General features: G+C 37.6%; 1 protein-coding gene across 9 annotated transcripts in view; it reads left to right on the top strand.

The window, feature by feature from the left end:
- Positions 1-15,000, top strand: part of POLA1 (DNA polymerase alpha 1, catalytic subunit) — a 203,219-nt gene that overhangs the window by 122,358 nt on the left and 65,861 nt on the right. For 8 of the 9 annotated variants that reach the window (XM_040531361.1, XM_040531432.1, XM_040531486.1 and 5 more), the window contains exon 35: positions 13,171-13,287. In XM_040531361.1, coding sequence (XP_040387295.1) covers positions 13,171-13,287 — 117 coding nt within the window. Of the gene's footprint in view, positions 1-13,170; positions 13,288-13,453; positions 13,546-15,000 lie in introns of those variants that run through there. The other variant, XM_040531416.1, reaches the window with a different exon arrangement.

Genomic DNA, 15,000 nt, shown 5'->3' with positions numbered 1-15,000 from the left:
AGGATGTTGTCTTGAGCCTTTCATGTAGTCTTAATGGTGGCTTTTTTGTCAAATTTACCCATTTGCGGCATTGAAAGAGGCAGCTGCATTTAAGCTTGAGAGATGGTGCTTTTTCAAGAGTTCAGTGCATGGAAAGTTCTCAGCAGTATCTGCAGTTTACTATTAGACCTTCGGCTATTAAAACTGATGTGCTGCATTTGAGCCCATAGCTCTCGGTGCTTGTAAAACCCTCTGACTGATGATCTAATAAAGTGCTCTTACCGGACAATCTCTGATCAGATACTTTAGAAAAAATAAAAAAAAAAAAAAACCACAGCTCTGAAAAGGCTGGGGACAGAAACAAATGGCTCCACTGAAAAGTTTGCTTTTGCAGTCTGCGCTGGAAATATTAGTAAATATGACTTGTTTTTCATTTTAAGTACTTTAAAGGTCCACAGCATTGCTCCAGAAATCCTTTTTATTTACACGTCCAGCAGTAAAAATTAATTGGAGACAATGAAAAACGTTCATAGCCTTAACAATTATATAAACAGATAGAACATTCTTCTTCTCGTCGTACTCAAAACCCTGCGATGGATTTCCTGCACTTTATTGCTGTGAATTTCCTTTCCTCTTTCCTAAGTTTTTCCTGTTTGAGGGGGTGGGCTGGGGGAAGAGATGAAGAGCAGGAAGGGTTTTTCATTTTTAATTATTTGGCTTTTTGTTTTTAAATAGCTACCTGGAAATTAATTCTTAAAACTCTGGAGAGCCTGTGTGAGAGCAGCATGAAAGCAAAGTAAACCTGAGCAAGTTTGTGGGTTTCCATTCTGCATCACCTAGCAACCCCCCGGCTCAGCCAGTTCCCTTGTCTGCCCTCAGTCCTGTTTGCAGACCATTCAAACTGCTCGTCGAAACCATGAAAGATATTCAGTTTCATTAGTACCATTCTCAAGGAGAAAATAATCAAACTTAAATGAACAAACATTGCTTAGCGATGCTTTAAACTTTCCTAGTTTAAGGTGACCAGGCTGTTGAGACCATTTTCTCTATCATTACCTCCTATTGTGTTGAGCTCCTCTAAACTCATTTATGTATGTCAGCTCATTATTATTTTTAAAGTTTTCACAACTGTATTAACTCTTTCAGTATTCCAGAGGTGTTCAAACCATGTTGCAAAGGTAAATGTTTCACATAAAGTCTTTTTATGTACTTGAGATGTATAATAGAGTCAACAGATCTTACTGTTATTGCCGGGTACAAGGTTAAAGTCACATATTCCTTGCATATGGTCTGTGTTATGTCTGGCATCAGTGAACTTCCTGCAAAATGGTTCTGTAATGGGGGAAAATTTCAAAGACAGCATGTATCTTTGAGGGGAGAGGGTAGAATAGTGAAAGATGGGGGGGAGTTGAGTGTTTGCAGCTTTCTGCCCAAAGTAGAGGCACGGATCTGAAGAAGTCTTCAGTTCTTACTGTTTGTGTTTTGCTAGATCCTTTAGCAAGCAATACATGGATGGACTGTATGAGCTCTTTGTGCTTTGTTGACAGTTGACAGACAAAGCAAAATTATTTGTGAAGCAAGGTACTGTACTTAGTTGTGACCTGTTACAGCTTAAGAATGTGGCTTGCTTTGAGTTGTGTGAATAGGGAGAATATTTCACTGAATAGACTTGAATATCCTTGCAGTGGTTTTAGACGTCCATATAGAAGTATGTAAGACATCTTTCACTGATCCTTTTTTCAACGTAGTTTTCCATATGTAGTCATTTTAAGTATGCCATCTCCCCGTTGCTTACTTGAAATCTAATTTAGCTGTTTTCATGTTTTCTAAGTAAAATAAAACAACTGGTAGTTGCCGGTTTTCTTTGAGGACAGTATGTCAGACTATGAGCACTTGTGCTCTACTTCACAGTGTTTTGGGTGCATATTTTGGTGCCCAGCACCTTATTTTACTGAAGATAAACAAGACCGAGGTATTGGCTTTGATGTGAAGTAAAGCAGAACATAGTTGCTAATTTAGTGTATAATGTACAACTGTTAAGGTTGGAATTTGTCTGCTTGTGGTGCTATTACATGTGTTTAAATGAGGGCCACTGTTTGCATCTAACCTATCATAAGGGTTTGGAGTGCTCCATTATCTTTTCAGCAGGCTGATGACAGAGCCAGGTCTTTGCACAAATGAGATCAATAAGTTTCAAATAACTTGTATGAAATGACATATGACTGTACATTTGAAGATGTCTTATTAAAAATTGATTTTTTTTTTTTAAAGCAACATGTAAAACTCTTACATTGACCTACAAGATATTTTTCACTTCTGTCTTGGTTGATAATTTTGCTTAAAGCATTTTTTTTACGTTAGTTTGAGCATTTGGGTTCTTCTTTGGGTGGTAGGGTACATTTCTTGCTTGTTCCATTATCTCCTACTTTGATATTTTTTCTGAGACTAATGATCAGACTGATATGACAGATATTGCTGAGAGTAATATTATCTAGAGGTTAATGAAGTTTTCTTTCAGTCTTGGGTGTTTTCGTTCATTTTTTTTTCAGTTTTGGATGAGAAAGCAATTCCAGTTCTATTGTTTTGGAATATCTAAATCACAAAATATCATTATTGGAAGTCTACAAACTTTCATTTTCAGTAGTATAGAAATAGGCATATGATTGTTTGTGGCTTACTTTGTGTCACAAGAGCAATACTTTACTGATAGTTTTTTGTGGTAGTCAGTTTATAAAAGGGTGGTTACTATATGTGAGTAGTGAATAAACATCTAGAAAGTATTCTTATGAGACAGAATTTTGTTGTAGGCTAAGTCGTTGATGAATTTACATCGAATTTCCACAGTATTCAAAGGCAGCTAGGCTTGGGTCTTTTCTTTTCGTGTTTTGGATCTGAGCAGTTTGGTGTGAAAGGTAAGCTTCACTTTTGTAAAGGCTGCCAGGAACCCACATCGCTGCCTCTGTCATTCTAATATCATCAGCTTTTTCAAGATAGAAGGACACTTCATGTTTTCCTGAGAAACTATTTCCTCTCTCATACGTTGTTTAAGGTAGCCAGTCAGTGAAGCTACATTAATTGCAGTTTGACTGGTTGCTCTGGACTGTCACATCTGGTCTTTGAAGGGTACGGATCCCACTGACTCCAGTTGCCTTTCAGTCAGTTTGGGCTGGCAGCTTTCCAGTGGGGAGCTGAGGTGACAAGTGTGTCTCTGAGATCAGGAGGGCTCAGTAGATATTAGTTTGGAGAGGGTATCTTTCGCTCTTACCAGCAGTACAGTCTCATTGGGTGGTAAGGTGATCATTTGCCTTCCACTAGGACATTGTTGGCTAACGTGCTTCAATTTGATAACATCCTTTAACTGGTTCCTGTGATAATAATGCTGGATATAACCAGCCATCTCCATGGTCTGTACTGCTTTGAAATAGTACACTTTGAAAAGCAATTCATATCTCCCTGTTACTATTCTTTCATTTAAGAGACAGTTGTGTATTTTTCCTCAAAGATTGCTTCTATCCATTAATCAGCCTGGCTAATGCTTTCTCAGGCAAATGGTGAATTCAAGAGGAGCAGAATGAACCATCCAGGAAAGGCATTTCCTTTCTTTATGAGAGGTTTTTTTTATCCACTCCATCCCACAGCTGAATTCAGATCAGTTATATAGGCCAAAACTCAAGAAGCTCTGAAAATGAGGAAGTGCTTTGAAAAGAAATTGAAATCATATCTTCAACGTCCACTGAAGTGAGGCAGCATGAAATGGGGTGTGAAAAGCTGTGGTCCCTGTTTACTTTTTTCCTAAATTGGATGATCAGGTAGCATCAGACTCTCAAACTACTCATAGTGGGAAATGTAACCTATTTTTTCTGGATGAGGAACTAGGTATGATATATAATGTATAGGGGAAAAAAAAAAGTCAAGTCAGCAGACAGGAGTGAGTTGGTTTTAATAATAATAATTATAAGCTCCTTATACTTGCTTGTGATCAGATAGTCATATACCACACTGGATCTTTGACAAGGTCTCTTAATGGACTACGACTAGTTTTATGTATAAATTTCAGGAACAAATTTCAGTCATTGAGAAACGAAAATTATTTGCGTTGCTGCTTGGAATTGAAAGCCAAATGCCCACAATACGTAACAGAACACCAGAGAACACTGAATAAGCATTCCATGTGTAAAGTATTTAAGCTACAGGATAAATTCATAAAGGAGCTGATGCAAATCTAAGTATATGCTGCAACATCTTTCCTTTCAGCTAGAACAAGTTTGGCACTATGTTTTAACATGGTACCTATCCCCATTAAAAGACAAAAGCTCTAGTCAGCCAGCATCAATAATAAACTCTTGACCCAGCTCCTTTTATAAAATAATCTTTGAAGTCTCTATGGAAATATCAAGTGAATTTATTATTGGAGATGATTAAATGTTACAGTGCGGACAGCAGTATAAAGCCTTAAAATAAGACATTCTCAAAGATCATCCTTTGTTTTTTTAGATTTGACTGTAGATATGCTAGATATATTCGTTTTAAGAGATTTTTGACTTAAGTAAAAGATTCAGTTATGTCTAGCAGTTCAAGAGAATTTGCTTTTACATCTTGAAACTCTAGGATGAAATTCAGACAAATTTTTTTGCTAGTAAGGGATCTCTTGAACCTGACGTTAGGGCTTCTGACTTTCTACAATTTGATCTCTGTGGTAAGGAAGTTTTTACATGTTAAAGTCAGGGAGAAAACTTTTCTAGTAATTTCTTGCTAAAGTTTTGATAAAGTTAAGTCTTGTGAAAGTGGAAAAGAAAGTTAGAATGATTAGTGTATTAATAACAATGTCTAGCCATATACTACTTTGAGATCTAAATACGTCTAAACCTATATGGGAAGAAGTTTTATAGACCCTGCAGATTTCCTTCAAAAATAGAAATGGTCAAGGTCTTACAGATACTGTTTTTTTATTAGTTTTTGGAGTTTGGTATGCTTGAGGAATATCAAGTTTCCTCTCCTACTTTGTAGGATGCTGAAAAAGGTGCTGACCCAGAATTCTGCATCACCAATTGGTTCCAACTCCAACACTATCTGGTTTTTAGGGCTGGTTTGTATGACTTCTGTCAATAGGGTCTGCTTTCCTTTTATCAAGGAGATCATTGATAGCAGAAATGTCAAAATAGGTAAGATCCTCTGCCTGGGAAGGTGCAGGTCCACCTTCTATTTGTAGCGCTAACTTCTGGAGAGCTAAAAAGTCCCTTTCCTCAGGGACAAATTTGGCTGTTGCATGTTCTTATAAAGGCTTCTATTCTGATGGCGGTCATTTTGCAAAGGGGCAAGGAAGTAAAAAAAGCCTGATGGCTGATTTTCCAAATATGATGTTCTTCTGAGGTAGGATATTCTTTTTCCCTTAAATTTCTTTCTGACAAGATTACCTCCAAATGATAGCTTACCTTTACGATGAATTTACTTGTTCTTTCTTTTACCTGCACGAACAGAGTGGTACCCAAGAGGTAGCTTTTTAGTCGTCATAGTGTGTTGTTTTCGTATGTTGATGCAGTCTTTTATAAGTTCAGGTACTTTAGTCTCAGAGTTGTTTGCATTAGTAGCTACAGCTTCCAAAGGAATGGCCATCTCTTCTCAAGCTGTCTAGGAGATGCATAGACCGGACTGGGTAAGATGTTTTACCGTACCACCTGTGTGGAGCCCTCCTGATCAAGCTGGACCCCACTGAGTCTATTTTGCTAGTTTCACAGATAAATGACTCCGTCCGTAAGACTGGTGAAACAAGTATCTGATGCATCTTTTTACTTGTTCTGGAAAGACAATGGGAATGAAGAAGCTAGCTGGGCAAGAGAAAGTATATGAAGCAGGCAGGTGACAGGGTAGCACAGGGAGCTTTAAAAAACAAACAAAAACACCTTGCTTTTTCTGTAGAAGAGAACAGTGTGATTCTGATTATGCCAATCCTAATCTTTCATCATTGAGTCTTCTATCTTGAAAAGAGAATAAATATCTCTATGCCTTTCTTCTGTCTGGCAGCAATAGAATTGGTTTCTCTATTAGAATGGTTTTCTGAGTTTTTTGGCAGTTAGACTTCTCCATGAAAAACTGCAGTGTGCCCTTAGGAACCTCAGTTATGCTGAGCTTCAGCTCACTAAGTAGGTATAGTTTCCCATGTGAAACCTTGTTTATTATTCCTGATACCATCCCTGAGCTGAGGGCTTTCTTTTGGGGATTGTTGCAGCTACGTGTCACTGTAGTCTCTCTAGTCTATGGAAATCCCAGAGTGTGACACTAGGTCCTCACAATGTCATTCAGATTTTCATTGCTGCTGTGATCTCACCAACACTATGCAAGTGCATTAGATTGATTCAGTGTTATTACTAGAGTATTTCTTTATTCTGAACTAGCAAAAAAGCAGCTTGGAAGTTGAAATTACTTTAATTGGGTTTCTGGAACTCAGAAACAGTTCAGAAAAACTTCCATGACTTTACAGTAGTTCATCTTTAACTGGATATTGATTCCACCTGTGGTATTTCAAGTGTAAATTGTGATGCAGTTCTTAAAAGATGTAGCTGCTATTAATAGCCGAAACTCGTGCCAAAGAATGTGCAAACCAAGGTTTTGGCTCAAGTTCTAATTCCTGAGATGCTGTGCGCTACTAAAGAGCGTTTGTCTGTCTGTTCCCCGAAATGTTTGGATATTTATAGAAGACACAGACAGGTGGAACATGGAGAAACTACTTGAGATGTACACAGGTTATGGCAAGGGGAACTGATAACTTTAGTGTCACTGAGTCAAATCCACTTTTATGATGAGAAACTTCGTATAAAGTGTTTCATAAAGTCATCAATCTCTTAACATTGCATGGGGGTAACAAATTTGATAGTTCAGGCAGTAGAAAAATCCTGGGGGAACTTTGTCCTTCCAGGGAACCAGTGGAAGACAACTGGTTCCTTGTACTTCCAGGGAAGCAAAGAGCCACTTTAACCAGACTTACCCTCTTGGGTAAATGCCCATGAGGGTAAATCATAATAATAGCAGAAAAATGTAGTTTGAAGATTCTGGTCTTGGAGTTAGTGGAAACAAAATGCTTTCGTAGGAGTAGTTGAAAACCAGAGGTCAGTCTGAAGTCAAGGTGTCTTGATTAGTAACTCACAATGACACCTAAATAAGAAATTTCTCATTGTGTTGTCTAATATTCTGCCTTCTAAAAGCTGGTTTGCTGATCAGCAAGCTTGTGCTGATTGACTAGGAAAGCTGGTCCAGGTAGTCTTTCCACACTTCCTTTCTGGGTTGGCTTGATCAGATAAGGTGGTAAGTCCAGCTTTGCAGTGAGGAAGCTGCTGTGGATTTTGGATCTAGTTTTCTCCAGCTTGGATATCTTAGCCATCTGGAGATCGAACGTCATGTACCAAGATCCCATTTTCAAAAATCCACATTAAAACTGTCTTCAGTGGAGACTGTAGAGAAGCAATCACTAATTACATTTTAAATTCAACTCCGAAGTGACTGATAGTGACCTGAATAATTTTCAGTGCTTGCAGCTTTCTCCTTTATACTACTGCATTTTTTCATTCTGTGTGAATTTAAAGCATCTTGGCCCCTGAGCATCCAGAGTATCTGAAGGCAGGAACACATATACAGGGCTGAAGTGCTGTAGAGAAGCAAATCCAGTCCTCTACTGTAGCAGGCAACCAAGCTACATTGTGAAATGCAATTTGTAAGAACTATTAAGATAAAGCTCAGTAAATGTGTGTTGTTGACTCCTTCAACTTCTGTTTGAAAGGCTGTTCCAAAACCACTTGCCTCTGTATTTTGGGGTAATATTTATAATACTTGTTGATCAGTAGAATGAGAGAGGCTAATTCTCAAGAACAGACTTACAAAGAAAGAAAATTACTTTTGACTTGCAAATTTCTCCCCATTAGCTACAGTTTGTGGACATAGTACTCTTCAGGGATTTTCTTTTATAATGTGCATTTACTTCAGTTGTTTTTTTTCCAGACTTTTTTTAAAATATATTTTAAAATGAGCTAAGCATTTATAGACAGAATGTTTGGAAATGCTAGTTGCTTTTTTTTTTTTATCAACTTGCATTTTATTTCCCACAATGTTGCAGATACCAAGTAGAACAAAACTGAAGGTTTTCTATTATGATTTTGTTTGATCTATTGCAAATTAATTTACAGACTTAGCGATAGCTGCTGGGAAATGAGGGATTGGTTTTGTTTGCTCAGTGAAGATGATAGGCATGGATCAAATAAGGGTTAACAATAATGCACTTGAACAAATTGAATCAGAACATAATGCATGTATTGAACTTGATTGCAACATGCATGTCCATGGAAAAGTTTTTTTGTTTGAAACAAATCAAGGCTATGGCTTAATTATCAAAGCAAAACAAGAGACATAAAGAGCTACATGTTTCTGATACTGCTTTTTTCAAAAATAGCTCCCTTCACACAGTTATCTACATGTTTAATTTCCATGCATAATAACAACAGTTATTGTTGTCATTTGTTAAGAGAGATTAACAGATAGTAAGTACAAACAAACGCAAATAAGTCTTGAATAGAGAGGTGACAAAGAAAAAAAGACCTCTTTAATGTTAATTATAACTGGTAGGAAGTCTAGACAAATTACATTAACTGCTTTCTCTATGAGTTGAAGGGACATTTAGTTAGCATCTACGTAATGGATATTGTTGCACGTTCATTTTTGTGGACAACAACTTAGATCTCCATTTTTTAAATTTAGTTTATTGAGAAATATACTTTTCAGTGAAAGTTGTTTTTATCATTAGTCCTTAGTAGTTAAAAACAAGTGTAAGCTGTTGAACCTGAATGCTTATTTTTATGCCAAGCTATTGTTTTTAGTTTAAGCAGAGTTCTTCAGTCACGTTTCACCTTCTGTATTTTGTGACCAGCAACGTTCCCAGTGTTTTCTTGCACAGTGACTGCATTAGACTGAAGCAATTGCATAAAGAAACTTGCTTCAAATGTTATTATTTAATAGTAGTTTGGGTGGACCACCTCTCTATTCCCTTTTAAGATAATTGAAGCAGTACCTTGCAACTGGTGTAGTCCTTTGATTCTTATCATTAGCTAAAAATGTCAATAGGTGGCAGAAAATGCACTGTTACTTTTATCAAGCAGTATTTCGCCGTTGCCTATTTCTGAGTAGTCTGCTCAGCTGAAGTTGGGATGCAGCTCCCATCCCAGGCTTTGTTTTTTCAGTTGCACTTGCGTTCCCTAACTCTCATACCTTACAATCCAGCAGTTTTCATGCTTTATTTTTCTAGTATACTAAATTGTTTGAAGTTCAAATGTAGTCATTAAATATGTTTTGAAACATGAATGTTCTCTTTTTGTGCGCACAGAAGCTTTTCATAGTTACAGCTGAAACACTCACAGAAACAGGAGGGTTTGGGACTGGGATAGGACACCCTCTGCACCTCCTCCTGCCTGGCTGTGTATTTTAAGACCCTCTTTGTGTCACACTGCTACCAGATGTTTCACAGGAAGGTATAGATACAAAGCAAATAGGGCACAAATGGCTTTCCATGCAGACCATGTCCTTAGTCTCTCCTTAATGGAAGATATGTGACTTGTTTCTCCAAAAATGTTTTTGTTTTCCCTCACAGTAGCACTAACGATATTCTTAGTACTCACGTGAGTGAGAGTGTGAAGTTTTCAAGTCCTTTCCTTCACTAACTTTTCATGGCAATGAATTATTCTACATCTGTTTAAGTTATTAAGAAAACGTGAGGCAACTAATCAACACCTTCCTTTTATAGAAATAAATCATAAGTCCATGTGCAAAACCAAAGCTAAATACTAGCTTTGTGACTTCAGGCTCGTTTTTATGTCCACTCACTCCAAAAGACCTTGAGTCAGAGCCTAAAGTAGGACTTCCATGGTGAAACATCAGCTGAAGTCAGTCAGTCTTGTTGAACAGCGTCTATCTTTCTGATGTCACTTGTGAGATATTTGCCGTAAGTCATTTGTGAGAGACAAGGAGAATTGTACTAGGACTGCTAGGGCAACGGTTGTGCAGCAGACCAAAATTAAATTCACAGAAGATTTCTGAATTCTTGAAATTTTCTCACGTTGCAGTATTAAATATGTAATGATTTAGGTTGATAATCTGCATAACAATAAAACCCAAACATAGTGGTTAGTTATGGTGATCATACTTTTTCCAGAAAGCTTGCTCTGACATGGATTATACACTTATTTTATTAAGAGAACCCTAGATAATAGCTTGTCTCATCCCAAAATGTTAGGTGAACTGCTTTTTGGAGATGCTTTTTTCAACTTCCATTTACTCTAAACAGATCATAGGGTGAGTAGTTTAAGCTGAATATCAGGCTTCTAGATACCCAAAGTTGGGTGCAACGAACCCTAACTGCGTATATACTGGACTGTTTCTGACTCTTTGCAACTCTTTAGTCTTTAGAGCTGTTTTGTGTACTTCCGTTTTTGCATTACAGACTTGAGCACACATCTTAGGTAGTGCCATATACCTTGCTGTTGGCAGAAAGTTCATGAAGTTACTCTAGTCTGCCCGCAAGGGCAGAAAAGCTCCTTTGTGTGAGAGCAGCAGGAAGTGTTTTGAAGTGCATGGCACCGAGTGTTGAGGATATGACATGGCTGGAGAAATGGTGAAAGAATTTATTTTTTAATTGGAAGAAGGGGGTAAAGCTGACAAACACAAAAGGAGATGGTTATCTCCTTTTATCAGGTTATCTGATTGCTTAGAGAAAAAGCCGCAAAAACAAACAAACAAACAAAAAATCCCTGTATACTTCAGCAAATGATAGGAAAGGCTTTGATAAAAATTAAAAACTAAAAATCAACTTTTAAGAGAAGTAATAGTCAAGTCCCATTTTAAGTGTTCTCTAAAATGGAAAACTAATGTTTATGTAACCTGCCACATAAGTTCCAAAGCATTATAAATAAAGTAACTCAGATATCTAACTTCAAACTAACATACTGACATAATTGTATTAAATCGGGACACTGGATTGATTACTGAGGCCCAAAATACAGGTTCAGGTTTGGTCCTTGGCAGTGAGGAACGAAAACTTATGTCACATCTAATTAACAAATTTGCTTTGTCAGCAAGCCTGAATCTCCACCAGCTGAAAGCCAGCAGGGTTGTGTAGCTGCAGCCTTGCCTTGCTGACTTCCCAGCAAAGATAGCGATAGAGGCTGTAGTGCTCTGAGCGAGGCTGTAGAAACTGAAAGGGTGGGAAACGTGACAGAAACTGGAAACCTCAGCTGCCATCATGGAGATTGGGTAGAAGTCATTGCCAGGGTATAATGATACAGCTTGTTGCAGAATCGGTGAGTGGGGAAGCAAGCAGTTTTTTGAGTTGTCCTTCCTTTGGAATATTTCCGTCAAAGTACCTGGAATCACAGCGTGTAGATTTCACTTCTTTGCAGGAGCAACAAAAGCAAAAGTTTGGAAATGCAGGCAAAAAATAGACTATTCAACTGCAGAAATATCTGATAATCTGAAATACGGAGCTAAGTAATGCTGAACCACTCAGGTTAGTAAAAGCAGGGACTGTTTGAGAGGAGTTGGAGGAAGACCTTCACGATACAAAGTTGACTTGTTAGATAACAATGGAAGATGAAATCCTCTGTCAATGTCAAGAGATATAGATGCTAAAAACCCAATCTTAATTTTGCATACAATGTGTGTCTTGACTATTACAACTTAAGAATGAAATTGTAATCTTTAGATAATAATAAATGTCTTTCTGGCAATGACTGCTCAGTGTTCAAATGTTCACTAGTGCTCTGGGCAAACAGAACTAGAGAAAAGGAAGGAGCAGAAAACAAGATGGTACGTACCATCTTCTTTCTGTATAAATTCATGTTCTTCTGGCATCCTGAACACAGTGTGCAGTGCTGGTTTCATCTCTCTCCCCATTTGTCCCATTTTCCCTTGCCCCCTTGTTCTTAAAAAAAAAAAAAAAAAAAAAAAAAAAAAAAAAAAAGCTTTAGAGAAGGGCAACAAAGATGTGGAGTGGTTTCCATCCAAGGAGCAACTAAATAAATTAGGACTGTGGTTTGGAAAAGAGTTTGATTGCAGGTGATGTGATGGAGGTCTGTAAAATCATGAGTGGCATGGAAAAGGTGAATGCAGAATGATTATTCCTACTCTCTCCTGATATAAGAACTAAAAGGCATTAGAAAATCTTTTTTTGGCGTGTTCAAGGGAAATAAGACACTGTTTTGTACAGTGCATAGTTATTCTGCAGGATGTTGTAGATGCTAAAAGTTTACATTGGTTCAAAGAGCACTTGAAATTCGGTGGGTTGGGAGCAGTAATGCATCCAGCACCACTGAATATATAGAGACGCAGTGATTCAGGAGGTCCTTGTGCCATTCCCAAAAGTTGGGAGAATCTTCTTGAAAAAACAAACTCTATGCTTGCTCTTATGCTATTCCCTCGGCATCTGCTATTGGTGGTTTTTAGAGACAAAGTATGGCGCCGGTTTAACCTGTGGTTGGACCTGGTGCAGAAGGTGTTCTTGGGTACTTATGGATCCCAGAAATGTTAATTCTTCCGTACTTGTAAGAGAGGCCTTTTGCATTGTTTCCTTGAGCTGACATAGATCAAGCAGACTCATATTTTATATCATTTTAAGGCAGCAAAAGTTTAGTTTTTGTTGAAGTCTCAATGGCTTCCTATTGAAGGAAAGAAGGAAGGAAGGCTGGTTGTCTGACTGGCTTCTGGCTGTCGTCAGTAAGCCTAAAAATTAAAACTCTTCTACCCTTCAGAAGAGCAAGCAAGGAAATTATACTTTACTTTAAAATTTAAACCGGGGCGTCTTGTTGTCTGGTCTGCATAGTTGTATAGAATAATTCTGTTACATGGTAATATTGTCTGAACTGGAGAACAGCGAAGGTTTCAGTACGTTTCAAGGAAGGGATGACTGAAGTGTGGAGAATGTGTGATTTGAAGCAAGAGGAATTTAATTTAGTTATTCATCATTGATAGTATTACCTTCAACAAGACCTTCATCTCTTTATATGTGCTTTTTGGATCTCAGGGCCATATGAGCTTCACAGAAGACTTTAAATTGTTTTGTTTGTTTTTTTCGCTCTTCCTTGACTATGAATCATTATTTGGGTGGAGTACTGCAACTTGGATTTATGCTCAAAATGTCTTCTATGTTTTCTCTTTCTGTAGGGTTGGTTAATATGTGAGGAACCAACTTGCCAGAATCGAACCCGAAGAGTTCCCCTCAGTTTTTCACGGAGTGGTCCTGTATGCCAGGCCTGTAGAAAGGCTATCCTGAGACCAGAGGTAAGTGTTTTGGGAAAACACTTTGACAACAGTTGAGCAGGATTCTCGGGAAGCTTGCTTGCCTCTCAACTCTACCTTTCAGAAATAATAGAATAAAGCAGGAGTTTCTAATTATGTGACTAGTTTAAAGGAGACTGTTACATGCTTGTCCTGCTCCACATTCAAGCTGTGGCCTCATTGCTGTGAAGAGAGCATGCCATGCAGCTGCTGTGTTTGGAAAATTTCCAGCTGATGAGCATTTGGTCATCAAACTGGAATTTGTTGGAATGTTTCTGCCAGAATACAGGTAAATTAAAATAAACAAAACCAACCTTCCGAAACAAAACCAACTGCCTACTTTTCTGCTGACTGGTTCTCATCTGATTGGATGCTTATCACTAAAGTGCTAAGGAGCTGAAAGTGGGCTTTCATACCATCTTTTGGGGCTACTGATAACATCTTTTGGAGCTACTGTAAAGTGATAAGTATTTTCAGGAGGTGAGAAGTTTTGGGTTCTGCACCTCCAGATTTGGCTTAGTTCCTTAAATACATAGAAGTTTTTAAACCTCACATTGAGCTGTATGCTTTAGTTGTTCTTAGTTCATGACTTTGAAATTAAAGGAAGCCGTCTCTATTACATATTGCAGAATTCTGGCAAAGTACTTCCATTTCTTTGTTCAGGAAAAGGGGTACAAAACAAATTTAACATTTAGCAGTCTTGACATTTTCCAGAGTTTACATGTAAGAACCAAAGTTAGAGAGAGAAAAAAATCATAATGAAAAAAGGGAATCTTTGGCTGGTATTCATTTCAGGTTGTAATAGTCTTTAAATTATCCATGCTTATGTAAAACTTAGAAAAATCAAGGGTTTGAGATAAGGGGGTCAATGCTCTGAAGAAGACAGTGTTGTATTTACCACATGAGATTTTTTTGGTCCTTTTTATTTGGCACTTCAGATGTAAAGAGTCACAAAAGATAAGTGTTAATAAAGATCAAGGGACTGAGACAGTATTGTCACAGATTGATCAAAAGATAGTGATTTTTTGCTTTAGTGATGAATTAATGTTGAAGAATATTAGATCAGATAGAAAGTGGGTAAGAATGAATGGAAGTTCACAGTCTACTTACAGAGGAACCGTAGAGAGACATAACATGAGAAAGGAAGAAAAGCAAATCTGACAGAGAACAAACCTTTCACATATGCTGTTAAACTAGAGTTCACTGTTTTAAGAAATTTAAAGCCAGAAGCAGCAGAAAAGCACTTACATGGGTATTACAAGCGTCCAGGCTTGTCAGTTAACAATTTCTGAATAAACGAGAGCTGAAGTTTCACATTGCGATCCAACTCCTAGCTATTAGAGACACGGATGAGATTTAGTAAGAAGTAGATTATTCTACCTTCTGCTTCCTCTGCATTTTATCACATTCCTCCAAAATACATTTGTATTAACCAGCATAAGGGTAAGATACTGAACTGAGCAGAAGGATCTCTGCTCTGATCTGGTCTATGAGTTGCTATTGAGCATTCCAAAATTTTGACTGTAATTAGTGATGTTAAAAGGCTCAAGTGTCCTATATCAATATTTTCTAGTTGCAATTTCTTATACTGTATGCACGTTTTTAAGAAGCTGAGCATATGTTTTATAGTTTCATATTCAAAAATCCTTAGCTTTTTGTAGTTAGTATAAAATTGTTCAGTGCTTGCATTTAAAGTATCCTCTGTGAATAAATTCT

Source organism: Cygnus olor, chromosome 1, assembly GCF_009769625.2.
Source record: "Cygnus olor isolate bCygOlo1 chromosome 1, bCygOlo1.pri.v2, whole genome shotgun sequence".
NCBI classification, from domain to species: domain Eukaryota; kingdom Metazoa; phylum Chordata; class Aves; order Anseriformes; family Anatidae; genus Cygnus; species Cygnus olor.
This window is presented reverse-complemented; position numbering and strand designations above follow the sequence as displayed.